Below are 26,430 nucleotides of genomic sequence, written 5' to 3'. Positions count from 1 at the left end.
GATGTCAAGACGAGGGCTTTCGCCGCTGAAATAACCATCCGCCGAAACAACCCAGGAATAAACGGCGCCGGAAAACACGGGGCTGTACAGGCGGCAGCGAGGGCAAGGCACTCCCGGCCCGCAGATGTTTTCCAGGCCGCGTCCCGGCTGAGGTGGGCGCCGGCTCCGAGCGCCCCCCGGCCCGGCCCACGCCGAGCAGCCCGATTCCGCGCCGCCACCGCTCCCTGGCGGGGAAGCGCTCCGCAGCGCGCCGGCTGCAGCACGGAAGGCCGAGTCCTTCCGCGCCGTCCTTCTGCGCTCCGAACCTTTCCTGCCTGCTGGCCCGGCGTGCCGTCAGCCGCGCAACACGGGCAGCGCTTCGCGACGGTCGTGAGGAACCCGTTCGGTCTGCGCCCACCGCCCGTGGTCCTGGCACGCCGGATGTTGCTGAAGAGAACCTGAGTGTATGGACATGCAGAGGGTGGCCGGGCTGCCGGAGGATTTTTTGGCGGCGGTAAACCTTCACCTGGACCTGAGCGGCCGAAAGCAGCAGTGGGGCAGCTGCCGCCCGATCTCCGGCCGTGGTGGTGGCTGCGGAGATGGAGCGATGCAGCGGGGCGGAGGAAATGGGCACGTAGGGCAGTGCTGCACACCCTATCCCTGTTCTGATCTGGGAATTGACCCTTAATCAGCAACAGTTTGTTAATGGGCGTGCAGGCCGGCTGCGTCCTGCTCTGCATCTTCGGGAAGAGGCAGACCTGCACCTCGCTGAGCTGCCTGGGAAGCGCCGTTTGCTGTAACGTTCTGCGGCCAACGCCACTCGAAGGCTGGGCGGCGCTCTGTGTCCCCGTGAGCGCAGCGCGGGCGAGAGAAGCCTTCAGAACGGGGACAGAGTAACTGCTGGGTGCTGAAAAAGGAAGAGATGGTGGGTTTTGTAGCAGGCTTATCGTAGAGGAAATTGAAAATATGCCTGTGACATCTCTGAAGGCTTTGTGTTAACTTGCATACTGATTGTTCCAGATGTTCCCCAGATGTCAAAGAGAACCAGGCACTGAAGAACACATTTGTTTTAGCAACTCACAGCTTTGCTTTTGCCAAGAATAAAGATCCCTGGCTTTGTTTCCTTCCCTAGTAACCTGTAGATCTAATAATGCCACTAATCTAAGCGAAGATGAATCCGTTCCGTTCATTCCGGACGCGTGGTGCTACCGCCCGTTCTGCTCCTCTCTGCTTCCCTCTCTGCGCGGTGACCGCCAGTCCACAGGAGCGCGCGCGGGGCAGGGCAGAGCCGCGCCGACTCTCCCAGGGCCGCACGTGGGAAGCGGGGCCGCGGCTCGCCGTCACTCCTCCACACCGGCAGGGGACGCCGGCGCAGCGGGCGGGACGGAAGGTGCCGCGGCGCTCCCCGACTTCCGGCGCCGTGCCCCGGAAGTGCGAGCGGGCGCTATGGCCGCTCGCTGAGGTGCGGGGCTGGGAGGTGTTTCAGCTCGGCGGGGCTCTTCTCGGGGCCTGTCCGACCCCGGGCTCCAGCTGTTCCCCGGGGCGCCTGCTGGAGCCGTTTCCCGCCGTGAAGCTGCGGGCTGCCCCGCGGAGCGGCGGGTTCTGGCTGCGTGCTCGTGCGATGCGTGGCTGCTCGTCGCTGGGGCTGCGCAGCGCGCTCCCGCGTTCCCTCTCTCTCCAGGCTGAGAACGGGCTCTCGTCCGTGAGCTGAGTGCCGTGGGCTCCGGGAAACCGAACCGCTGCGCCGCCTGTCAGTTCGTGTCTCGGCAGCCCACGATGAGGACTGTGCTGATGGTGGCGGAGAAGCCTTCCCTGGCGCAGTCCATCGCCAAGATCCTCTCGAGGGGTAGGAATGGAAGCGGCTCGGTTTCGTCCTTTTTTGGCAGTGGCAGAATGGAGGCACTGCCCTGCTGAGGAAATGGACGTGGTCCGCACAGAGCCTCGCTGCGTGAGGCAGTGCTTGAGATCTCTGCGGGAGAAGTGAGGTCAGGAGATAGCCAGGTGGCAGACTTGGTTGTCTTTGGGGTAGCAGGCACTGGAATAGTGGCTTAGAGCAACTGCCCGTTCATGAAATTACTGAGTGGTGCTTCGTTTTGTTCGTTCTGCGTATTTTGATGTGCCAATGTTTCTTCAACTTGAGAATCGTGAAATCTGTTTTTGTTACCTCTGGGCAGCCTGATCAGTGCCTGCTTTAGTGGTTGGCACCTCTGTCTGTGGCAGGGACATTGGAACAAGATAATCTTTGAGGTCCTTTCCAACCCAACCTGTTCTGTGATTCTCTTTTGTATGGCTGTAGTGTGTGTTAGTGCATACAGATTCTGGAAAACGCCAGTGAAGTAGTAAGCTGGTGTCTGGGAATTTCTGAAGCAATGGTAAATATTCTGTAAATTATGTGGATAACAGAAAACCAGCTGTATTTGCTTAAGGATCTCTTGGAGCTTGATGATCCCTGAGGTTCCTTGCAACACAAGCCATTCTGTGGTTCTGGTGGGGAAAGATAAAGGAGATTCTGGGTATTTCAACTGAAAATGAATTATGACAGAGAAAGTTTAAAACAATAGTTGGAGCAAAACCTTGATCAGAGTTAGAATTTTATGAGCAGGAAGATCCTAGTTGTCTGGTCTAGAGAAAAGGGGGTGTAATTATGAAAGAACAATGTTTCAGTAGTTTTTTTATTACTTCTTAGTTTGTATTTTGTTGTTAATTGTGTTCTTATTCCCACAGGAAGCATGTCCTCTCGCAAGGGACTGAATGGTGCATGCTCTGTGCATGAGTACTCAGGGTCGTTTATAGGGCAGAGTGCCCGTTTCAAGATGACATCTGTGTGTGGTCATGTCATGACTTTGGATTTCATAGGTATTTGTCTGTTCGTTGAGTGCTTTAACTGATATGGCTTGTAAAATTTTCAAGGACTGGATTATTTCCGTGTATGATATTTTCTTCAGGAAAAGCATTAAAGAGAACAAGAGCGGAAGGGAGTATGACAATATCACTTGTGGTCTCCAGTTTTTAACTTTTGTTTCTAGCCCCCTGGCTGACTTGTGTGACTGTGCAACACATCTTCAATACCTGAATTATATTATGAGTCTTAATTTGCCAACTATTAAATTCTGAATTACAGTGCTTTGAAGGAGTACAGTGTCATATAATTGTTAAACAATTTTGCGAACAGTTATTTTTGACAAAGGGAAATGAACAAATGCTCTGATATGAGAAGATGGTGGTACTGGATGCTTCACAGCATAATAGGGCTGTGACATAGCTGGCCATGAGTAATGGTAAAAGAGTGGAGTGTGCACTGTGAAAACCAGGAAAAATCGCTCCCTGGCCTGATAACTGATTGCAGGAACAGGAGTTTTTTAATAGCTCACATTAACGTTTCTGAAAGATGTGTAGTATGTCTCTAAAATCTGTCTGCCGTGTCTCAGAATTACAGCTGCAGTTCACACAGAGTTAAGAGGTCACTTGAGATCCAGTAAAGCAAGATGCATTAGGATGGAAGGCTTTCCAAGACAGTTTGAAAGCCAAACTATTGTTCTGGGGTTTTTAATGTTTATTTACAGCTCTACTTTAATGTACTTCTGCTTTTCAGGAAAATATAACAGCTGGGACAAGGTGGATCCAGCAGAACTTTTTAGCAAAGCTCCCACAGAAAAGAAAGAAGCGAATCCCAAACTGACCATGGTGAAGTTTTTACAGGTATTCCTCTTATGAAATGTTTTTGAGATTCGTGTCAAAACAAACGATCCCTGTGTGTATTGGATACGTGTTTGGCTTCTAACAGCACATGGCAGGTCTAGCCTGCAAATGTCTCCTTCAAAATATCTCTGTTAGCCTCTTCTCACGTGCACTTCTGTGGGAAGAAAGTGATAGTTTGGATCCTTTTTCAAAATTATGCTCTTTCTGGAAAGAAGGTGTTTGGTGTAAGACTGATATCTGTTGGATAAGTTTAGTTTTCCTGGCATCTTTATGAGCTAGAAAAGTCGTTCTTGATTTTTTGTTGTTGTTTGTTTGATTTAATGATGTGAGAATTAAGACAGAGGAAGGGGAAGGGACTGGGCCCAAGATCATGCATATAGTGTGGGGCAGGAGTTCAGAAGCCTTCTGCTACTGCAGAGCCATCCATGCTGATATATGTATTTTTTCAGGCAGACTTTTGGTTCTGTGAAGCACATCTTTCTTTTCTCTTAAACCATTCTATAATTACATGCTGTTTTCTTGTTCCTTTTGCTTTCTTCTCCCAATTCTTTTTGCACCAAATAAATTGTATCAATCTTTAGAGCTTTAAAACAGAAACAAAAGCTGTACAGTTACTGAAGAGATTTTTTGTTTGAGTTGCTGGTTACTGTGCTAATTTCTTTTACAGGTGGAGGGAAGAGGCTGTGATTGCATTGTCTTGTGGTTGGATTGCGATAAGGAGGGAGAAAACATCTGTTTTGAAGTAAGATTTCTAATACCATATTGTATTAATTTGTAGCATGAGGTACTATCAGTATGTTGTTCTTCGGATACATGGTAATATTCAAACTGAGGTAAATAAAAATTTAAAAGCATGGGGAGCCTTGGTGGAAAAGCTCGTGTTTTTGAATTCATAAGATGTCAGTCAAAGAGTGTAATTGATTTCGTTGATGTTGCAGACCAGAGAGGAATAATAAGATCTCTTAAATGTTGAAATGTAGCAGTGCTTTCTGTCAGAGTCAGTGTTTCACAGCTGGTTTAGTTATTTTTGCCATCCTTATAAAATTAATTTCTATTATCCTAGCTTAGTTGAGACATTTCTGAGCATAGAGACTGTTTGTAAATGTTGGCTTACAGCAGGAGTTTGGACTGTGCACCTTAAAGATGTAGAACTGAAACTTTGTGGTGTACAGAGACTTTTCAAAAAAATCCCGTTCCTTGAAGTCTCCATTGTATGGGAACTGCTGGGTCACAGCCTGAGCCTCTGATTGATCACCTGAGGGAGCACTGAGTCAGCCAGGGGAGCACAGCTGAAGGCAATGCAGCTGTGCTGCCAGAAGGGGTGGAGCCAGGCTGCACTCCTCCTAGACCTGTTTAAGAGCTGGCTACCAGTGGGGAAGGATCTCATCTGGAGATCTGCTCTGCTGGAGTTTTGTAAGTGAGCCCAGGGGTAAGCTTTCTGTCTATTCTCTTCTTGTTATCATAATCTGCTTTGCCAAACTCTCTTGTTTATTTTGTAATTATAACATCTTAATATTCATTGATTATACACTCTATGAAAACTATTTTTTTTTCTCTTGTTTGAAAAGCACATTTTATGAAGTATTTAAGTTCTTTAAATACCACTGTTTCATTACTGTGCCTTGGCAACCTAGGTAGAAACCGATGCACGTTCATCAGATATTCGCTGTACAACAGCTACTGTGGTGAGACTCTTTGCTCTGAGCTAGGAATAGTGTTTCACTTCCAGCAGCTGCTGTTTGATATACAGACTGTATGGGAACTGCTGAGTCACGGCCTGAACCTCTGATTGATCACCTGAGGTGAGCCATGAGTCAGCCAGAGGAGCACAGGTGAAGGCAATTCACCTGTGCTGCCGGAAGGGGTGGAGCCAGGCTCCACCCCTCCTGGACCTATTTAAGAGCTGGCTACCAGAGGGGAAGGATCTCTTCTGGAGATCCTCCTCTTTGATATCTTCTAGTGAGCTCAACCCAAGGGTAAGCTCTTCTACTTATTCTCTTTTGTAATCCTTGTTTGCTTTGCCTCACTCTTTTGATTATATTGCAATTATAATATCTTGGTTATACAGCTTTGCCTTACTCTTTTGAGTATATTGCAATTATAACATCTTGGTTATACACTTGGCGAGCCAGGCAGGCTGATTATACTGAAATTAACATGTCTTTCCTGTGGAACTTCTATAAATGGGTCAAGGGGGAGAACAATACTCCCCTAGAGAAAATGATTCCAGGGCAGATCCCAGGATTTGAGGGATCGCCCTATTACGAGTTAGCTGCCATCATTGAAAAATGGGGTCCCTTACGTGTTATGGGCAATCTCTCCCCATATCGCATGGCAGACTATTTTCAAGGACTTGGCAAGGACATTCTCATCACCAAAGAAAGACAATTGGCTGCCTCCATGGTGGCATGGCCACTATTAACCGCTTTAAATCATGCGGACTCAAGAAATAATACTTTAGAAACCGAAAATCAACTTTTGAAAGATCGCATTGGAAAGCTGGAGCACGAACTTGGCGTTTTAACGGGGAAGAAGCCAATTCTACATCTTCCTGTAAGCCAAATTCGTAATATTTCAATAAATGATGACCAGGCTCCTGAATCAACAGACTTCGTTGATCAGGACAACAAGAAATCCAAATCAGACCTTGAATGTCCAATTCAAACTGATCCATTGGAGGTCCGTCCTGTGATAACCCAAAAAACAAAAAAAGTACAGGACAGACCGGCAGGGGTGCCACCTGATCAATGGCCCCCTGCCCAGACTCATTTACATGTGACAGCTCGGCCATACACGGCGACAGAATTAATGGACTTAGTACAACGATTTCGGCAGAAGCCCAGAGAAAGTGTGCCGGCTTGGTTATTGAGACTGTGGGATTCTGGGGCAGAAAGTGTCTTGGTGAATGGCCCAGAAATATCTAAGTTGGCCACCATGACTGTCCATCCTGCTCTTAGGCAAAGGTTATACGTGGGCAATCAATATCGTGATGAAAACCATTCCATATTAGAATGGTTAATGGCGGCCTGCCGTATGGTATGGCCGAATAAATCAGACATACCGTTACATACAGGTATGTGGTCCTCCATGGAGGACCTTCAGAACTATATCCGTGAACTGGGTGTAAGAGAGGCCATCTATGAAGATACATTTGATGGCCCTGATATGGTTAAATTTTCAGCAGGGATGAGAGATTTAATTCTACAACAAGCTCCCTCCCATCTGTACGGTACCTTAGTTTCAATATTAAATCCCCTTGTAGCATCAGAAGCCGTAGTCCAGCAGGTTGCCCAGTTAGTTGCCGATTTGGGAGAAACAGAACGCCTGCGGACTAGGCGCAATATTCGGTTTTTGGAGGAAGCAGAGGTCCTGCCAGTAAATAAAACCAGAATGCCGGCTACTCGAGCTCCTCGATCGGGACCCATAAGGGTATCCCGAAAACAAATGTTTAATGATTTAATTCGGGCTGGGGTCCAATTTGCTAAGATCGACCGCCAACCCAATCATGTCCTTCTCCAGCTCTGGAGACAACTAAAGGACAATCAAAAATTCCAGAGCTACCCTAAGAAATCCAGGGTAAGAGCTATAGAAAGGGTTCCAACAACAACATGGAACCTAGAAGATTTTATTGTTCCAAACAGGAAAAAGAAGCCACCTCAGGTGTCTCGGGCCACAATGCCTGAGCCATCAGAAGCAAAAGAACTGGCCCTAGCACAATTCATGCAGTGACAAGGGGTGTTAGTCCCCGTAGGGCCTCCAGACGGGACCGGAGGCCCTATGTAGAATTAACGATTTATTGGTCCCGAAAAAATATTCAGAGAGTGATGGCACTAGTAGATACTGGAGCAGAAACATCAATTATCTATGGAGATCCGGAAAAATTTCATGGCGACAGAGTGATGATTGGTGGTTTTGGGGGACAGACTATTCCTGTCACCCAAACATGGTTAAAATTGGGGGTTGGGCGTCTCCCACCCCGGGAGTACAAGGTGTCTATTGCCCCAGTCCAAGAATACATCCTGGGCATAGACATTCTATGGGGTCTGGCTCTCCAAACAACTGTGGGAGAGTTCAGACTTCGACAAAGATGTATCAGTATCCGGGCGGTGCAGGCAATATTAAGAGGCCATGCGAAACATGAGCCTGTTTGCCTGCCGAAACCGCGCCGGATTACTAACGTTAGACAGTATAGACTCCCGGGTGGGCAAGATGAAATATCGAGAACAGTGCAGGAATTAGAAAAAGTGGGCATTATAAGACCTGCACACAGCCCGTATAACTCCCCCATATGGCCAGTGCGAAAGTCGGATGGCACATGGAGGATGACAGTAGATTACAGAGAATTAAATAAGGTCACGCCGCCTATTCATGCGGCCGTACCCAATATTGCTTCCCTAATGGACACATTGAGTAGGGAGATAAAAACCTATCATTGTGTCCTAGATCTAGCAAATGCATTCTTCAGTATCCCAATTGCTGAGGAATCGCAAGATCAGTTTGCGTTTACGTGGGGAGGCAGGCAGTGGACCTTTCAGGTCCTGCCACAGGGGTACGTGCATTCACCAACGTATTGTCACAATTTAGTGGCGCGTGACCTGGCTGACTGGAGAAAACCTGATGATGTTAACCTATATCATTATATTGATGATCTCCTGTTGACATCCGACTCACTGGAGGTAGTAGGACAGGCAGCTGATTCATTAACTGCCTATTTGCAACAAAGGGGATGGGCTATAAATCCCCAAAAGGTGCAAGGTCCAGGCCTGTCCGTAAAATTCCTGGGGGTGGTTTGGTCAGGAAAGACCAAAGTGCTACCCAGTGCTGTTATAGATAAGGTTCAGGCATTCCCAGTCCCTACAACATCAAAGCAGCTGCAAGAGTTTCTAGGTATATTGGGTTATTGGCGTTCCTTTATACCTCACCTAGCGCAGCTGCTAAGGCCACTATACAGACTCACGAAAAAGGGGCAGCTATGGGACTGGGGGAAAACCGAACAGGATGCTTTCCAACAAGCAAAACTGGCAGTTAAACAAGCTCAGGCATTGGGTATATTCGATCCTACCCTCCCAGCCGAGTTGGACGTTCATGTTACTCAAGACGGCTTCGGTTGGGGCCTGTGGCAGCGCCAGAGTTCTGTTCGGACCCCCATTGGTTTCTGGTCTCAGGTTTGGCACGGAGCAGAAGAAAGATACAGTATGATTGAAAAACAGTTATTGGCTGCCTATTCGGCATTACAGGCAGTAGAGCCAATAACTCAGACAGCTGCAGTTATAGTTAAGACCACTCTGCCAATTCAGGGGTGGGTGAAGGATCTGACCCACCTTCCTAAGACAGGGGTGGCCCAAGCACAAACAGTGGCACGATGGGTCGCCTATCTCAGCCAAAGGAGCAGTCTGTCTTCATCCCCCTTGAAAGAAGAACTTCAGAAGATCCTAGGCCCAGTTACATATCACAGTGATGCACCAAAAGAAATACTGGTCGCTCCACCAGAGAAGAGTCCCGTTCACGAGGGAAAATATCCTATCCCTGAAGATGCCTGGTACACAGATGGGTCCAGCAAGGGCAACCCGAGCAAGTGGAGAGCAATAGCATACCATCCTTCCACCGAGACAATCTGGTTCGATGAGGGGGATGGCCAGAGCAGCCAATGGGCAGAACTGCGAGCCGTGTGGATGGTTATAACCAAGGAACCCGGTGATGGTATCCTGAACATCTGCACAGATAGTTGGGCTGTGTACCGGGGGCTCACTCTCTGGATTGCACAGTGGGCCACCCAGGAATGGACTATCCACGCCCGACCGATCTGGGGCAAAGACATGTGGTTAGATATATGGAATACGGTCAAACACAGGACTGTACGTGTCTACCATGTTTCTGGTCATCAGCCCCTACAGTCACCGGGAAACGATGAAGCCGACACATTGGCCCGAGTTCGATGGATTGAGAATTCACCATCTGAGAACATCGCCCGCTGGTTACATCAGAAGCTACGGCATGCTGGACAAAAGACAATGTGGGCAGCTGCTAAAGCATGGGGACTGCCCATACAACTATCTGATATCGTCCAGGCATGCCAGGATTGCGACGCTTGCTCCAAGATGAGACCGAGATCGTTGCCCGAAACAACAGCCCATCTTGCTAGGGGACACAATCCTCTCCAGCGATGGCAGGTCGATTACATCGGGCCCCTTCCTCGTTCCGAAGGGGCAAGATATGCCCTGACCTGTGTCGACACTGCAAGTGGGCTACTGCAGGCCTATCCAGTACCGAAAGCAAACCAGGCATATACCATCAAGGCACTCACTAAACTGATGTCTGCCTACGGGACACCTCAAGTCATCGAGAGCGACCAAGGGACTCATTTTACTGGTGCAACGATACAGCGCTGGGCAGAAGAAAATAACATCGAATGGCGATTCCACCTGCCATATAATCCAACAGGGGCAGGCCTCATTGAACGTTATAATGGTATTCTTAAGGCTGCCCTGAAGACAGACTCCCAGTCCTTGCAGGGGTGGACAAAAAGACTGTATGAAACCCTGCGGGACCTGAATGAAAGACCTCGAGATGGCAGACCCAGTGCCCTGAGAATGTTGCAGACGACATGGGCCACCCCGCTTAGGATCCAAATTACGGGCACTGATCATCAGGCAAGACCCCAAATTGGTAATGAAAATAATCTTCTGCTCCCTGCCCCTGAAAACTTAGAGCCAGGTATCCATAAAATAAAATGGCCCTGGAAGGTGCAGGTAGGACCCAAGTGGTGTGGCCTACTTGCACCTTGGGGGAGACTATTGGAGGTGGGAGGCTCAGTAGTCCCTCCAGTAATAGGTACATGGCCTACTGATATTATGGTCAACACTCCGATCTTTATTGCTAAAGGGACCCCCATCATGTCCCTGTGGCAGATCAGGACACCTCCTTTGGTGCCTGATATCGTTATGCAGCCGCAGATATCCGGCAAAAAGGTGTGGTACAGGCGGCCAGGATGTGCCCCAGTACAAGCGGAAGTGTTGACCCAAGACAGAAATACGGCCTGTATCTTGCCCTGGAGAGCAGACCTTCCCCTCCTGGTACCTGTAAAACATCTGTATTACTCCCCGTGAGTCTGTGAGCCTTCAGGACCACCGGAAGGAACAAAATGCCATCAAGCGTTCCAGTGTTGCTGTCAGATCACGTACAACACCCGGTGATGGTCTGCATGGGACTGATGGAACATAGAATGGACTTGCACCTCAGGACTTCATACCTCCAGGCACATCATCGAGCACTGGCCCATAGAAGAATATGGACATCCACTAATCATCACTTGTCTTGAACTGTACCAACATACGTCGCGATAAAATTGTATAAGCGTCGCGATATACCGGATCTCTGTATTAGGGAAAGCTTACCCTTTTGTTAACCTGATCATTGGTTCACGCCGTGAAGGGGTGGAGTGTATGGGAACTGCTGAGTCACGGCCTGAACCTCTGATTGATCACCTGAGGTGAGCCATGAGTCAGCCAGAGGAGCACAGGTGAAGGCAATTCACCTGTGCTGCCGGAAGGGGTGGAGCCAGGCTCCACCCCTCCTGGACCTATTTAAGAGCTGGCTACCAGAGGGGAAGGATCTCTTCTGGAGATCCTCCTCTTTGATATCTTCTAGTGAGCTCAACCCAAGGGTAAGCTCTTCTACTTATTCTCTTTTGTAATCCTTGTTTGCTTTGCCTCACTCTTTTGATTATATTGCAATTATAATATCTTGGTTATGCAGCTTTGCCTTACTCTTTTGAGTATATTGCAATTATAACATCTTGGTTATACACAGACCTTTCCTTTTTTTGTAATTCTTAATATGCTTTTTAGTGTACAGACAAATACTGTTCTTATCAGTTTATGTGCTGACGTGATATCTTACTGAATGAGGAAAACAGTTACTCATCAGCAGGTGTTTTGTGGGGAGGTTTTGGTTTGTTTTTTGTTCCTGAGAGGAAAAACTGACTTAAGCCCTGAGCTTTCAGTTACTTATAAAATCTGCTTTTGATCCTCATTAGGTTCTCGATGCTGTTCTTCCTGTTATGAACAAACCTCCCAGCACTGAAAGGACAGTTTATAGAGCTAAATTCAGTTCTATTACTGACACAGACATCTGCAATGCCATGAATCATTTGGGAGAACCCAATCGCAATGAAGCTCTTTCAGTGGATGCCCGCCAGGAGCTGGATCTCAGAATTGGCTGTGCATTTACAAGGTGAGAGCATAGATGGGATGTAGTTTTATGAAAGGTTCAGGAGTACTGTTCTGTCAGCAAAATACGCCTTAGAGCTGTAGTGGCTAATTCTACTGAGTACCAAAGCAAACAGTTCTGTGCTGTAAAGTGAAAAAATGTGTTACAGCTTTACCTAGGTTAGAGAAAATAATGTCAGCAGATAATAGGTATCTTATTTAGTCTTCTCACACTTCCTTGGGAGTAAGCAGAATTCTAGGAAGCAAAGTAATTCTAACTTCTTTAGCTTTAAGACTTGATGTTTCTGAAAATAGGTTTATTTTTAATATATGTATATACCTGAGTGACTTAGCAAATTATTCATACATATCTGGAAAAGTTCCTGAAAGTTGCTTCTTTGCATGGGAATGAGGATATTGATGTATTTATTGCTATATATTATCTTCCCCTTAAGATTTCAGACCAAGTATTTTCAGGGGAAATATGGAAATTTAGACAGCTCCCTCATCTCCTTCGGGCCATGTCAAACACCAACACTTGGATTCTGCGTTGAAAGGCACGACAAAATCCAGTCATTCAAGCCTGAGACTTACTGGGTGCTGCAGGCTAAAGTAAGCTTTGTGTTACTTGTTTGATTAAAACATGTTTTCCTTCTTATGTACAAAGAAATGCGCTTGATATTTTCATTGTGTCCATTCATAAATTTGTAGCTGCTGACAAGGATTCACAATGCCTCCAATTTACTTGTTATTTTCTTTCAGTTTACATGTGTGTGTGTGTCACCACTCTCTCCAGAGCAGATTTGATGATGTCAGTTCTGTGTTCAAGTGGTAATTGTATGCTGCCTGTAAGAATTCCTCAGTGCTAACCATCTAAGCTTAGACTCAGCCAGAAAGACTACTTGAAATGGCTTGCTATTGTTCCCTGGGGTCCTTGGACCAACTGTGGTGTTAATTTGAATCCAAGAATAAATTTGTCTGCCAGCAAGCATTGGCATTGCTGAGTATTGGAGTTCTAAAGTAAATAAAATGTTCATTGTGTTGATGCTGAGTCCTCTGAATGCTTTGGCTGCTTATGGCAGTTTTATAGCCTTGCTGCTGTCCAAGCTTGGAGAGCAAACCAACATGGTTTTACTGTTTGTGATGACATGGATTGTGTAAATAAATAGAAGATAGATGGTAAGAAGTTGCCATTTTTAGATTTTAAAATTTAAAAAGAAAAAAAAAGGTGAAATCCAGTGTCTACTCTCATCTGTTTTTTGATACATCTCATTTATTTGTGTCGTGCTAGGAAGTATTTGGTGACGTTTTCAGGGAGTTGCATGCACACACACTGATTAGTTCATATTTATTTTTGTAGGTGGGACTTGGAATGGGGCCTAAGTACACTTTTTTTTTTTAATGCAAAGAATTAATTTTGCAAGTCAAAATGATAAACGTTGAATTTCTGCCCTTTTTGCCTTTGTTATTCCAAGTATTAAAAATAAAGATAGAATTTCAGTTAACTGCAAGAGTAATTCCAGTCATTCTCCTGAACTCAAATTACTCTGTTTCTCAAAAGCCACTGGAATGTGAGTACAGCTGCGTGCTTGGAGCTCTTGTAGAACATCTGTTACTAGGGTTTACTTTCTGGATTATTGTTGGAAAAGTGCATTCTGCACTTTTAATAATATTGTTGGTGGGAATTTAGTTGTTGTTGTTGTTTGTTTTTCGATCAACCAGGTGAACCCTGAGAAAGAAAGTTCTCTCACTTTGGATTGGGATAGAGTGCGGGTATTTGATCGTGAGATTGCTCAGATGTTCCTGAACGTAACAAAGACGGCAAGAGAAGCAAAGGTAGGAGTATTTACTAGGTGTTGCTAGAGCATATTTCACATAAAGGAGGTGCTACTTAATATTTCATCTACTGTATATTGTTTTGTTTTTGTGTTCTTTTGGTGAAGAAAGTTATGAAATATGATTGTATTTTTTAAAATTCAATTCAACTTTGTATAAACAATAAGCAAAAAGGTTCGTGATTGTAGTTTGTGTCGTTTGAGTCGCACTGGTATGGTCGTCTCAACAGAAGCCCATTCTGGACTTTGGAAATGGTCATCATTCATGACAGGAATTAGCAGTCTTCATTGCTGAACTTGCTGAGAAACACAGTTCAGAACTCTGAGCAGACCTCTTATTTCCCAAAGGACACTGTACAGATCAGAATTTGCTTACTTATGTAACAGCACTCCTGCAGTTAAATTTTTAATTGTGTATGGTGCAGTCTTTATAGCCAACTAACTTGTAATTCTGTTCTGTTCAATACTTGTTTGTCAGTGTGTTGGGATTTAAATGTTTACAGCTATCAACATTCAGAGGCTGTGTGAAGTCTTCAAAAATCTAGATCCCTATCTTTAGGGGCTACTACTTGGATTGAGCACTACACCCTTGCAGCACTGACAAATGTGCTGCTGAGCTAAATGGGAAGTGAAGATAGCAATAAGCTACTTTTCTGCATATCCAGTGGTAGGTCTGATCTAGTCCATGGTGTGAAGGGACCCTTGGGCTGTACCTTCAGCATTTGGTAAAGCTGTTTCTAGTCAGATTTCCACCAGATTTGATGGTTACTGTTCTAAGGAAAAAAAATCAAAACAGATATGACAAAAGCAGGTAATGTAGTTATACCACGTGGTTTTAATCATAATGGAAATTATGCATTTATCAATTACCAAGCTTCAAAACTTTTACTGGAAAAATGCTATTTTCTAGGTAGAATCTGTGAGTAAAAAAGAGAAGGTGAAGCAGAGACCACTGGCTCTGAACACGGTAGAAATGCTACGAGTGGCCAGTGCTGCTTTAGGTACGTGTAAAAGTTTAGATTTTCACACTGATTTAGAGCAAAATACTTTGGATTCTCAGCTGAAAAAATCAAGCCCATATAAAATGGGGTTTTGATGAGTCTCCTCTCCCTACAGTGTATCACTTCTGGGAAACATGTTTAGAAAGCATGTCAGAAATGCTGGGTCAGATCAAGGTGGCAAAAGCCTTACAGAAAGGACAAGCAGTAATTTATAACTGATGGAAATGTTTTGATAAGGTATGCTTTAAGACTCGGCAACCAAACCATCTACAGATTGCTGTATGATTTTCTCCTCTCCTGTGCCATCCCAGGAATGGGTCCGCAGCACGCCATGCAGATAGCAGAGCGTCTGTATACACAGGGTTATATCAGCTACCCTCGAACAGAAACTACCCATTATCCAGAAAACTTTGACTTGAAGGGATGCTTGAGACAACAAGCTAATAATCCTTACTGGGCAGAAATGGTGAGTACGTAAAGCAGCACCTCTGCTGTTCTACAGATGGTTCTCTAGTCCGTGTTGTAACACATCTCACCTGTACATTTTGATCTGTAATTGCTTTTACGTACAGATATTGTAGTTACGGGTTTGATCTCAAAAAAACTTTTAACCTGATAGTGGAGACCTGCTACCCACTTCAGCCTGTTTTCTCTCTTTTCCTTCACCCAGGTAAAAGCTTTGCTATCAGAAGGCATCAATCGTCCAAGGAAAGGCCATGATGCAGGGGACCATCCTCCCATCACTCCAATGAAAGCTGCAACAGAAGCAGAATTAGGTATAGACAAATTGAATAGTGCTAGAACGCTCTGAGGAAATCTGCTCCTGAGGGTTTGGGAGCTATGTTAAAAGACTCTAGGTTTTAATGTAAAATCTGAATTGGAAGAACTGGACAGAAGAGCAGACTTTACCTTAAGTTTCTAATAACAGCGAAGATCAGAACTCTCAGAGAGATTTGCCCTGTAATGGCTTCAAAGTGCTGAAACTTTATTAAATATTTCTGCTTGAAATTCAGACTTAAGCTGAATTTAATTTTTTTTCCTCTGTGTTTTGTGTTCGTTATGTTAAAATGTAAGATTTGACTCTATGCTGTGACCTGTTAAAGAGAGATTTAAAAATTATAAGGAATTATAGTGAGTGTGATGTGTTTATTAGGAATAACTAAGGTTGATGTAGAAAACTAGTAAATCCTGATTTTCAGCCATCAGTGAAATCAGCTCTGATAGAGAAGTAAACTGAGTAACCATGTAGCTTACTGAATGGCTATGTAAAACTTCTTTGTACACAGTAGGATGAAATCTGCAAAGCACAAGACTGATACTTAGCAGCTTAGTTTTCTGTTTATAACAGTGTAACCTCCACTATTTGATTTCCTAGCTATATATTGTGATTAAGGAAACCTGCATGTAGCTCCTGTCTGTGCTATGCTAGTTTGTCAGGCAATCTGGTTGATAACATTTAAAAAAAAAACAAACAAACAAAAAAAAAACAAAAAACAGTGTAACAGAGGATTCTAACGTGATTTTATGGGTAGGCAATTTTAAAGGGGAAGTTGGATGGACTTCTGAATCTTTTTTTCTCTTAGGTACCAGTTTTCCCTGTGGTTTCTGTGGAAATCTGATATCTTCTAGTGCAGGTTTTATATGGTGCTGCAAGACTTATTTGTGGGAGTAAGATATTGTTTATCCCCAGGTGGAGATGGATGGCGACTGTATGAGTACATAACTAGGCATTTCATTGCCACTGTGAGTGCTGACTGCAAGTACCTACAGACCAACATTTCTTTCAGTATTGGCCCTGAACGTTTTAGCTGCGTCGGAAAAGTGGTAACTTCACCAGGTAAGACTAACCAGGGAATAAGTAGTTAGCTACAATTTGAATGACCAATGCATGAATTACCAATTCATGCATTAAATAGATATAAAAGTGAAGTTTTGGAGCAAGTTGAATTTAAGACTTTTTTTCCTGGAGCTTATTAAGATCACAAGGACTGAATCTTTGTCTTTTCATTTCTGTTACCCTAGAAAAGGATGTACTTCCCATGTAGTAGTCTCAAAGTTTTTAGTGCTACACTTACTAGTGTAAAGACCAGTTGTTGTTTTTCAGACTGCAAATGCTTTTTGTGATTTATATTATACAAGGATTTTTTTTTTTTTTTTTTTTTTTTTAATTTTTTTCCTTGAGCCTCAGGAAAAAGACTGTAGTACCCTCAGTGAAATGTTCACAGCAAGTCATCTGTTACATTAATACAACTTAGTATTTGCATTTTCTTTTTAAGAGGCTCTTCCCATCCATTTGGTAAGACTTTTGGCACTATGCTTTCCTTTGAGGAAAGCCTTGGTTGGTTTTTTCTTTTTCTGCAGTTTCATTTTCCTCTCCATATATCAGCTGGACCCAATTTTCCACAGAACAGCTTTGATGCAGTGGGAGATCCCATTTCTTGATATAGTATTTCAAATATTGTCTGCAGGGAGGGCAAACAGCCTCTTAACTTTGATATGCATTGTGTAGCCCATGTTAAAATCAGAAATGGGAGTCTTGGCCTTTTGTAAGCTGTGAAGATAAGCTCTCATTATTTTGTTTACCTCCAGGGTTCACAGAAATTATGCCTTGGCACAGCATTCCATTAGAAGAGAGCCTTCCCTGCTGTGAGAAAGGAGATCTCTTTCCAGTTGGGGAAATAAAATTGCTGGAAATGCAAACCAGTCCTCCTGACTACCTGACAGAAGCAGAACTCATCACACTGATGGAAAAGCATGGCATTGGTAGGTACTTGCTTAACACACATTTATCCTGTAATACATCTGCTAAGAGGGCAAAGGGTCTGAATCACCCCTCTGAACTTTCTCTGTTGGTAATGACTTTTCAGTATTCATTTGAATAAGTCCAGACATGATCTCTTTCCCATCAAACCACAATGCCTGTATCATCTCTTAGTGGATGGTAGATTCTGCTTTCCCCACATTTCGTTCATTTTATCCTTATGCCCAGTTTCTGACCAAAGCAAAAACTGTTCTTAATCTCTCCTTGGCAATTCTGTGTCATAGAGAGCTATTGCGTGGAAGAATGTGCCTCCAGTTGTTAGCAATGGTTTTCTGTCTGTACAGTTTGCCTCAGTTTTGCTGGCTCCAATAGTCTTTAAGTATTTTATTATATAATTTATCACAGTATTATTTTTCTTTTTCAATCTGACTTGCTTCCTTCAATACATTTTCATAAACGTGTCCAGTCCATACAAACACAGTATCTTTTTTCCACTTTATTTTTCCAGAATAAGTGATTGTGAGAATAGCTTCCTTCTCATCGCTAATTCCTTGGAAGAGATGAAAGGATTAAGGTTAAAACATGTTTCAGCCTTCTGAGAACTGCAAAGGAACATATATGTTAATAGATAGAGATATTGTCCACTGGAAACTGGGTATTAGCAAAAAGCAGTCTCAGAAGTGCTGTAATATGACACAAAGCCAGAGAAGTCAGAAGCTAGTAGTTCAGTGAAAACTTTGATGGGTTATTTTGTCTTCCTTTGTGTGGCAGGAACTGATGCAAGTATTCCAGTTCACATCAACAACATTTGCCAGCGGAACTATGTCACAGTGGAGAGCGGTCGGAGACTAAAGCCTACAAACCTTGGAATTGTTCTGGTTCATGGTTATTACAAAATAGGTCAGTTGAATGCTCTCCTCCAAATTCATCCTCTTACCTTTTGTCCCCTTCAGTAAGTCAGGGGCTTTTGTCATTGTATAAATAATGTTTGTCTGAAGAGATACCTCTAGGAAAGTATTACTAATTCTAAAATCTGTAAAAACAAATTTATTTTGATATCATTTTATATATAGGCAGTTTCTTACTTCTGCTCTTGGTCTACTGTTGCTGCTTCTCTGTTGCTACTGTCTTTGTTTTTTCTGGTAGATGCAGAATTAGTTCTTCCCACGATCCGCAGTGCTGTGGAGAAGCAACTCAACTTAATAGCTCTGGGTAAAGCAAATTACCACCAGGTCCTGGAGCATACCCTTGACATCTTCAAAAGAAAATTTCACTATTTTGTGGATTCTATTGCAGGTAAAACTTGTAGGGAATTTCACATGTACAACAACTACTTAATTGTTGTACTTTCAAATGAGGTTGCTTTTAGGGTTTTAGGCTCACTGAAAGTTGTGCCAGGACTGTTGCTTTACAAAGGAGATTTGATCGTGTCTCCAAAATTCCACTTAAAATTGGTTTTGTGACTGCGTAGTGGTGAAAAGCTTCAAACAAGCTGAAATACTTACTCTGCTGTGTTTGTGGATGCTTATTGCAAAATAATAATTAAAGAAAAAAAGTTATCCTGAACAAGGAAATGTAATGTGAGTAAACTACTTTAATTCCCACTACGTCTTTGCTGGTCCTGTAAATAGTATTGTGCAAAGTTTCCTCCTGGGGGGAAGAATTCTAACACAGATGGAATTCCTTTTTCTCCAGGTATGGATGAGCTGATGGAAGTGTCATTTTCACCCTTAGCTGCCACGGGTAAACCTCTTTCCCGCTGTGGCAAATGCCATCGTTTTATGAAATATATTCAGGTAAGTTCACATTGTTTGGATTTTAAATTTCACTAGCTGGGGAGCAGTGATTAGATACCCCCTTGCCATTGTTCAGTGTGGATTCAAATGTCGTTGTCAAGAAAGCACTTCATGGGGAGGAGGGGAAAGGGTGAAGCCTGATGCAGTTTTTCTATGCAGTGCAAATCAGAGTGGTCACTGCCGGATTTCCTGCAAGTTTTGAACTGGCCATACAGGTGTTCTGAAGAGTTGCATTCTCTTTCCAGGCCAAACCAAGTCGTCTGCACTGCTCTCACTGTGATGATACCTACAGTCTTCCACAGAACGGTACAATTAAGCTCTACAAAGAGTTGCGTTGCCCCCTTGATGACTTCGAGCTGGTGTTGTGGTCATCTGGATCCAGAGGAAAGAGCTACCCACTCTGTCCATACTGTTACAACCACCCTCCCTTCAGGGACATGAAAAAAGGTAAAATAAATAAAATGCAGAGGGTTTAGCTCAAATGTTAGTTATCTTTGTGAAAGTTCCCTGTGTATTTTCTTGAATATGAGAGGCTGCTGTTACTTCTTTTGCTACAAGACAGAAGAGAGAGGCTGGTGTGCTTTCAACTACTGTTCTTACTTCAGTGTTCCTGGAGTTTAGTGAAAGCTGCTTTTGTCGAAATAGCAGCATTTTGGGCATGAATTCAGATGTTAGAAGATTAGCCATTTTTTGAATCCATCTTTTTCTAAAAGGGCTGATGTGGAGCATCTGGAGAAACACTTTAGAGTTGGTCATGCAGCCATGTCTTACAGTTTTTAGGAAAACTCTTACTCAGAATGTTGAATAAACCACAACAGATTTTATGAAGAAAATACGATATTAACTGATCTACATTGCACAGTAGGTGACCTTTCTAACGTTTATTATATGGATGAGACTATAGATTAAGGATAGAGGGGGAGAACTGTATTTTGATACAGGGATATAGATGGTACGTTAGAAATTATTGAAGGATATAAGAAGGGGCAACAATAGCATAGCAGTTAGTATAGTAACTGTGAGATCAAAAGCTATTTAAGTTATTGCTTGGAGGCTTTGAATGAGTGGCAGGAGCTTTGTGATGTTTTTTTTTTTTATTACTGTCTTCTGATTAAAAATGTCTTATGCTATTAGCATACAGTGTAACTGTAAAGAGCAATTAGGAGTCATACATTTAATTGAAAATGTTTTTTCAACACCTCATATCCAAACTATGTGCTGTACAGTGGCATTGTCTAGGAGTCATTGTACGATTGGGAGCAAGGGGTTATTCTGAGGAAGTGAAAAGACAGGTCTCCTTTTGGAGTTCTGTTGTGCAGTGGTTTAGAAAATCGGTAGCGTACTAAGCTGTCTTTCAATTCTGTGTCTCACTTTCTGCAAACTGAGCAGCGATAATATAGAGGATTCCACAGTGGTATAGTTTCACTCTTCTTCCACCAGGAATGGGCTGTAATGAATGCACCCACCCCACATGCCAGCATTCTCTTAGCATGCTTGGAATTGGGCAGTGTGTTGAATGTGAGAATGGAGTTCTGGTGCTAGACTCAACATCAGGTCCCAAGTGGAAGATGGCCTGCAACAAATGCAATGTGATTGTGCATTTCTTTGAGAATGCCCACAAAGTCCGAGTGTCACCAGAGACCTGTGAGTTGTGTGATGCCGCTCTTGTGGACGTAGATTTCAACAAAGCCAAATCTCCTCTACCTGGTGATGAGACCCAGCATTCAGGCTGTGTATTCTGTGACCCTGTGTTTCAAGACCTGGTGGAGCTGAAACACGCAGCCATGAGGCACCCCATGCACCGTGGCGGACAAGGGAAAAGGCAAGGTCGAGGAAGGGGAAAAGGGCGGAGGCCTGGGGGAAGACCCAACCCAAAGAAACCCAAGGACAAAATGGCAGCTCTGGCTGCTTACTTTGTATAATGGTCACACAATGCAAAATAAATAAACTTCTTATAAAAAATTTGTTTCTGTTGCTGTCATTGTTTCCTGTGCTAAGGCGAGTACTGTATTGGTATGTGTTGTGTTTCTGGTTTTAAGCGGAAAAAGAAGAGTAGCAGTTCTCTGCGGGAAGTTGGTGCCGGGTGGATGTAGAGAGAATCAAAATACGGATTTTAGATTTGATGGTTATGTAGAAGGAAGAAAAAGACATCTGCTAGGACTCGTGTCTGTCTGGGGCTGGTGATGCTCAGGTGTGACCTTGCCCTTTAACTACAGCTGCGTATCTACTATTAACTGCATTCAACTTTTAACTACAAAGTTTAAAAGCATTGACCGCTTATTCTTTCTTTTCAGAGCTCTGCGGTGAGTGAATAAGCGGGAGGCGGGCGCTGTGAGCTGGCTTTGGCGATAGGGGGTGGGGGGACGGCGAGCAGCGCCGCCAGCGGAGTGAGGAGGGGAGAGCGAGGGCAGCTGTCAGCGCACCGAACCGCAGCCGGTGCTTCTGCTTCGTTCCTTGCTGGAAACGTTCCGTTCTAACCGGGTACCGCCAGAAGCCTGTTCTACGAGGGAGAGGAACCCTACGGCTGCGTCTGAAGTGAAAAGCTGCTGCAGGTTGTGCGTGCTGAAGGTCCCTCCTTTGGGTGGACGCGCCGTTACGCGCGCGGCGGAGCCGCCGGCCGGGCTCCCGTCCGCCCCGCGGGAGGAGCGCCCGCCCCGTCCGGCCACGTGCCGCCCGGCCCCGCCCCGCCCCGCTTAAAGGCGCCGTCCGGGCCCCGCCGTCCACTCCCCTCCCTTCCCCTCCCCTCCCCGCAGCCCCTCGGCGCTCGCGGCCGTCAGCGCGGCGCCGCCATGGCGCTGGAAGCGGAGGCTGCCGGGGCTCCCCTCGGCTCCTTCCTCAGGGACTTCCCGTCCGCTCTGGGCCCGGGGGAGCCGCTGCCGTGGAGCTCGGCGTGGAGCGGCGCCCTGAGCGAGGCCGAGGCGCCGGGCGCGCTGGCCGAGTTGGCGGGGAACCTCCTGGGCGGCAGGTGAGCGCCGGGCGGGGCGGGGCGGGGCGGGCGGGGCATCTCCTCAAAGGCCCTGAGGGAGCGCAGCCGCCTCCGGGCCTCGGCCGGACCCCGCGGGGCGCTGCGGCTCCGGGACTCGGCCGGGCGAGGCCTCGCGGTGCGGTTCCCGGCCCTGGAGGGGCGGCGCGTCCGGCTCGGCGGGGCCGGGAGGGGAGGGGGCGGGAGGCCGGCTCCGTTCTCTGTGCCTCGGTTCGGCCGCGCTGGCTGTGAGTGCTGGGCGCCCTGTCCCTGTCGCGGCCGGAGGCGGCGGGCGGTTCGCCGTGGCCGCTGTGCGCCCTGGTGCCGCTCCGCTGAGTGGCCCGCTTAAACCCGAGGGCGACAAACGCGTCAAAACCGAACTTTCTGTTTGAACGTTTTCATTTGTTTGGGAGGAGAACGGTCGGTGTTCCTCGGCTGTGCCGTGACCGAATCGCTCCACACGAAGCAGGGCCGGCACTCGGTGCGCCGAGCCGTGCGGGGCTGCCGGCCCTCAGCGCCCCGCGGAGCCGCCTGCCCGCCGCGCCTCGCTCCGGCGCGAGCAGAACGGGGCTGCAGAGATGCAGGCTGCGTTCTTCAAACCGCAGCGACGGTTGCAGTGGTGTTTCTGAGTTACTCACCTGCGTTAAAAAGCGAGAACAGGGAGAGCGCAGCTCTTGCGATACTTTCACCTCACCTGTCGCTGTTGTGTTTACGGGCGCAGCCTGCCCTGTCAGAGCTGCATTGCTCGCATACCTGCCCTGCAGCGCCGAGCAGGCAGCCTGCTTAGTGGGGCTCCTGAAGCTGGCAGGGAAAGTGTAAGCAAAGGGGGAGGTGGCTAAAGAAAGCAAAACAGAATAAAAATGTAAAGATTGACTTACTTATGCTCCTTCTCACAAAAGGGACTTGGAAAACAGAAATACCAAAGGGTAGCGTTCTTAGGCAACTCTGATCATAACATCGCAGTTACTGACTGAGCTGAAGGCTCGAATTTTCAGTCGGGCCAGAGAAGAAGACTACCTTTCCCATGCAGCACGATGGCTCCAGGCCCTGCAGCAGTTGGAAGACTGTAGAGTGCATTGCTGGTCTTGGCTGGACTGTCCTACCACACCTGTATCCCTAAGGCTGCACACTTGGCTTGCATGGAAGAGCCGGGTGTCTGGAGCTGACCCTCTTGCTTGTCTTTGCTAATCTAAAATGAATTATTCTAACTATCTTCTGCACATGTAGCTGGCACTGTGAGACAGGCAACGCTTTTGCTTCCTGACCAGGTTTAATGTCTTATCTACTGAATCTTTGCAGATACTTCTACTTCGGATAATTTAAATCAAGGAAGTGCCTGCCTTATACAGAGTTAAATACTTACAGAGAACTCTTAGGAACTGGGCAAAGCAATCCTCTTGTTTTGCAGAATTTTTATTAATACTCTTCTGGCTAAGAGCATGCCTTACCACAACCTGTGAAAATGGATTGATGTAAATGAGAATTTAATTATTTCCAAACATTTAGAAATTAACCTAAAATTTTACTGTCCTGTACTGAAACAGAACACGAGATGTAATCTTAGCAGGAATACAGAAATGTTTCCTTTGCCTTGGTGGAAGCTGAAGACCATCCCATGACACAGCGAAAGAACAATGTGGGTTTCCAGCAGGCTTCCTGTTTGAGCAGACTTCACTGCAATAACAGCTGTGAGCTGCAGCTTTCCGCTGTGGCCCTTCCTGAAGCATTTGCCGTGTTTCGTCTCTTAGCTGCCTCAGCATCCTGTTCTCTGTCTGGTCAGGAAAGACCAAAGTGCTACCCAGTGCTGTTATAGATAAGGTTCAGGCATTCCCAGTCCCTACAACATCAAAGCAGCTGCAAGAGTTTCTAGGTATATTGGGTTATTGGCGTTCCTTTATACCTCACCTAGCGCAGCTGCTAAGGCCACTATACAGACTCACGAAAAAGGGGCAGCTATGGGACTGGGGGAAAACCGAACAGGATGCTTTCCAACAAGCAAAACTGGCAGTTAAACAAGCTCAGGCATTGGGTATATTCGATCCTACCCTCCCAGCCGAGTTGGACGTTCATGTTACTCAAGACGGCTTCGGTTGGGGCCTGTGGCAGCGCCAGAGTTCTGTTCGGACCCCCATTGGTTTCTGGTCTCAGGTTTGGCACGGAGCAGAAGAAAGATACAGTATGATTGAAAAACAGTTATTGGCTGCCTATTCGGCATTACAGGCAGTAGAGCCAATAACTCAGACAGCTGCAGTTATAGTTAAGACCACTCTGCCAATTCAGGGGTGGGTGAAGGATCTGACCCACCTTCCTAAGACAGGGGTGGCCCAAGCACAAACAGTGGCACGATGGGTCGCCTATCTCAGCCAAAGGAGCAGTCTGTCTTCATCCCCCTTGAAAGAAGAACTTCAGAAGATCCTAGGCCCAGTTACATATCACAGTGATGCACCAAAAGAAATACTGGTCGCTCCACCAGAGAAGAGTCCCGTTCACGAGGGAAAATATCCTATCCCTGAAGATGCCTGGTACACAGATGGGTCCAGCAAGGGCAACCCGAGCAAGTGGAGAGCAATAGCATACCATCCTTCCACCGAGACAATCTGGTTCGATGAGGGGGATGGCCAGAGCAGCCAATGGGCAGAACTGCGAGCCGTGTGGATGGTTATAACCAAGGAACCCGGTGATGGTATCCTGAACATCTGCACAGATAGTTGGGCTGTGTACCGGGGGCTCACTCTCTGGATTGCACAGTGGGCCACCCAGGAATGGACTATCCACGCCCGACCGATCTGGGGCAAAGACATGTGGTTAGATATATGGAATACGGTCAAACACAGGACTGTACGTGTCTACCATGTTTCTGGTCATCAGCCCCTACAGTCACCGGGAAACGATGAAGCCGACACATTGGCCCGAGTTCGATGGATTGAGAATTCACCATCTGAGAACATCGCCCGCTGGTTACATCAGAAGCTACGGCATGCTGGACAAAAGACAATGTGGGCAGCTGCTAAAGCATGGGGACTGCCCATACAACTATCTGATATCGTCCAGGCATGCCAGGATTGCGACGCTTGCTCCAAGATGAGACCGAGATCGTTGCCCGAAACAACAGCCCATCTTGCTAGGGGACACAATCCTCTCCAGCGATGGCAGGTCGATTACATCGGGCCCCTTCCTCGTTCCGAAGGGGCAAGATATGCCCTGACCTGTGTCGACACTGCAAGTGGGCTACTGCAGGCCTATCCAGTACCGAAAGCAAACCAGGCATATACCATCAAGGCACTCACTAAACTGATGTCTGCCTACGGGACACCTCAAGTCATCGAGAGCGACCAAGGGACTCATTTTACTGGTGCAACGATACAGCGCTGGGCAGAAGAAAATAACATCGAATGGCGATTCCACCTGCCATATAATCCAACAGGGGCAGGCCTCATTGAACGTTATAATGGTATTCTTAAGGCTGCCCTGAAGACAGACTCCCAGTCCTTGCAGGGGTGGACAAAAAGACTGTATGAAACCCTGCGGGACCTGAATGAAAGACCTCGAGATGGCAGACCCAGTGCCCTGAGAATGTTGCAGACGACATGGGCCACCCCGCTTAGGATCCAAATTACGGGCACTGATCATCAGGCAAGACCCCAAATTGGTAATGAAAATAATCTTCTGCTCCCTGCCCCTGAAAACTTAGAGCCAGGTATCCATAAAATAAAATGGCCCTGGAAGGTGCAGGTAGGACCCAAGTGGTGTGGCCTACTTGCACCTTGGGGGAGACTATTGGAGGTGGGAGGCTCAGTAGTCCCTCCAGTAATAGGTACATGGCCTACTGATATTATGGTCAACACTCCGATCTTTATTGCTAAAGGGACCCCCATCATGTCCCTGTGGCAGATCAGGACACCTCCTTTGGTGCCTGATATCGTTATGCAGCCGCAGATATCCGGCAAAAAGGTGTGGTACAGGCGGCCAGGATGTGCCCCAGTACAAGCGGAAGTGTTGACCCAAGACAGAAATACGGCCTGTATCTTGCCCTGGAGAGCAGACCTTCCCCTCCTGGTACCTGTAAAACATCTGTATTACTCCCCGTGAGTCTGTGAGCCTTCAGGACCACCGGAAGGAACAAAATGCCATCAAGCGTTCCAGTGTTGCTGTCAGATCACGTACAACACCCGGTGATGGTCTGCATGGGA

The 26,430-nt window shown here is 46.2% G+C and overlaps 2 protein-coding genes across 10 annotated transcripts in view; both read left to right on the top strand.

Annotated features, from left to right (window-relative positions):
• Window positions 1–1,400: 1,400 nt before the first annotated feature.
• Window positions 1,401–26,430, top strand: part of TOP3B (DNA topoisomerase III beta) — a 35,389-nt gene continuing 10,359 nt past the window's right edge. For 2 of the 8 annotated variants that reach the window (XM_048964485.1, XM_048964487.1), the window contains exons 1-4: window positions 1,401–1,825; window positions 2,704–2,835; window positions 3,572–3,678; window positions 4,346–4,420. In XM_048964485.1, the coding sequence (XP_048820442.1) occupies window positions 1,756–1,825; window positions 2,704–2,835; window positions 3,572–3,678; window positions 4,346–4,420 (384 nt within the window). In that variant the 5' untranslated portion in view covers window positions 1,401–1,755. Of the gene's footprint in view, window positions 1,826–2,703; window positions 2,836–3,571; window positions 3,679–4,345; window positions 4,421–5,014; window positions 5,108–11,713; window positions 11,911–12,340; window positions 12,498–13,607; window positions 13,722–14,630; window positions 14,722–15,032; window positions 15,188–15,391; window positions 15,498–16,411; window positions 16,559–17,310; window positions 17,485–18,253; window positions 18,383–18,628; window positions 18,779–19,177; window positions 19,279–19,523; window positions 19,726–20,698; window positions 21,231–26,430 lie in introns of those variants that run through there. The other 6 variants (XM_048964484.1, XM_048964486.1, XM_048964488.1 and 3 more) reach the window with 6 other exon arrangements.
• PPM1F (protein phosphatase, Mg2+/Mn2+ dependent 1F) overlaps window positions 21,965–26,430 on the top strand; it is a 51,919-nt gene continuing 47,453 nt past the window's right edge. For both annotated transcript variants that reach the window (XM_048964496.1, XM_048964494.1), the window contains exon 1: window positions 21,965–22,243. In XM_048964496.1, the coding sequence (XP_048820453.1) occupies window positions 22,068–22,243 (176 nt within the window). In that variant the 5' untranslated portion in view covers window positions 21,965–22,067. The remainder of the gene's footprint in view (window positions 22,244–26,430) is intronic.

Source organism: Lagopus muta, chromosome 17, assembly GCF_023343835.1.
Source record: "Lagopus muta isolate bLagMut1 chromosome 17, bLagMut1 primary, whole genome shotgun sequence".
Classification (NCBI taxonomy): Eukaryota; Metazoa; Chordata; class Aves; order Galliformes; family Phasianidae; genus Lagopus; species Lagopus muta.
This window is presented reverse-complemented; position numbering and strand designations above follow the sequence as displayed.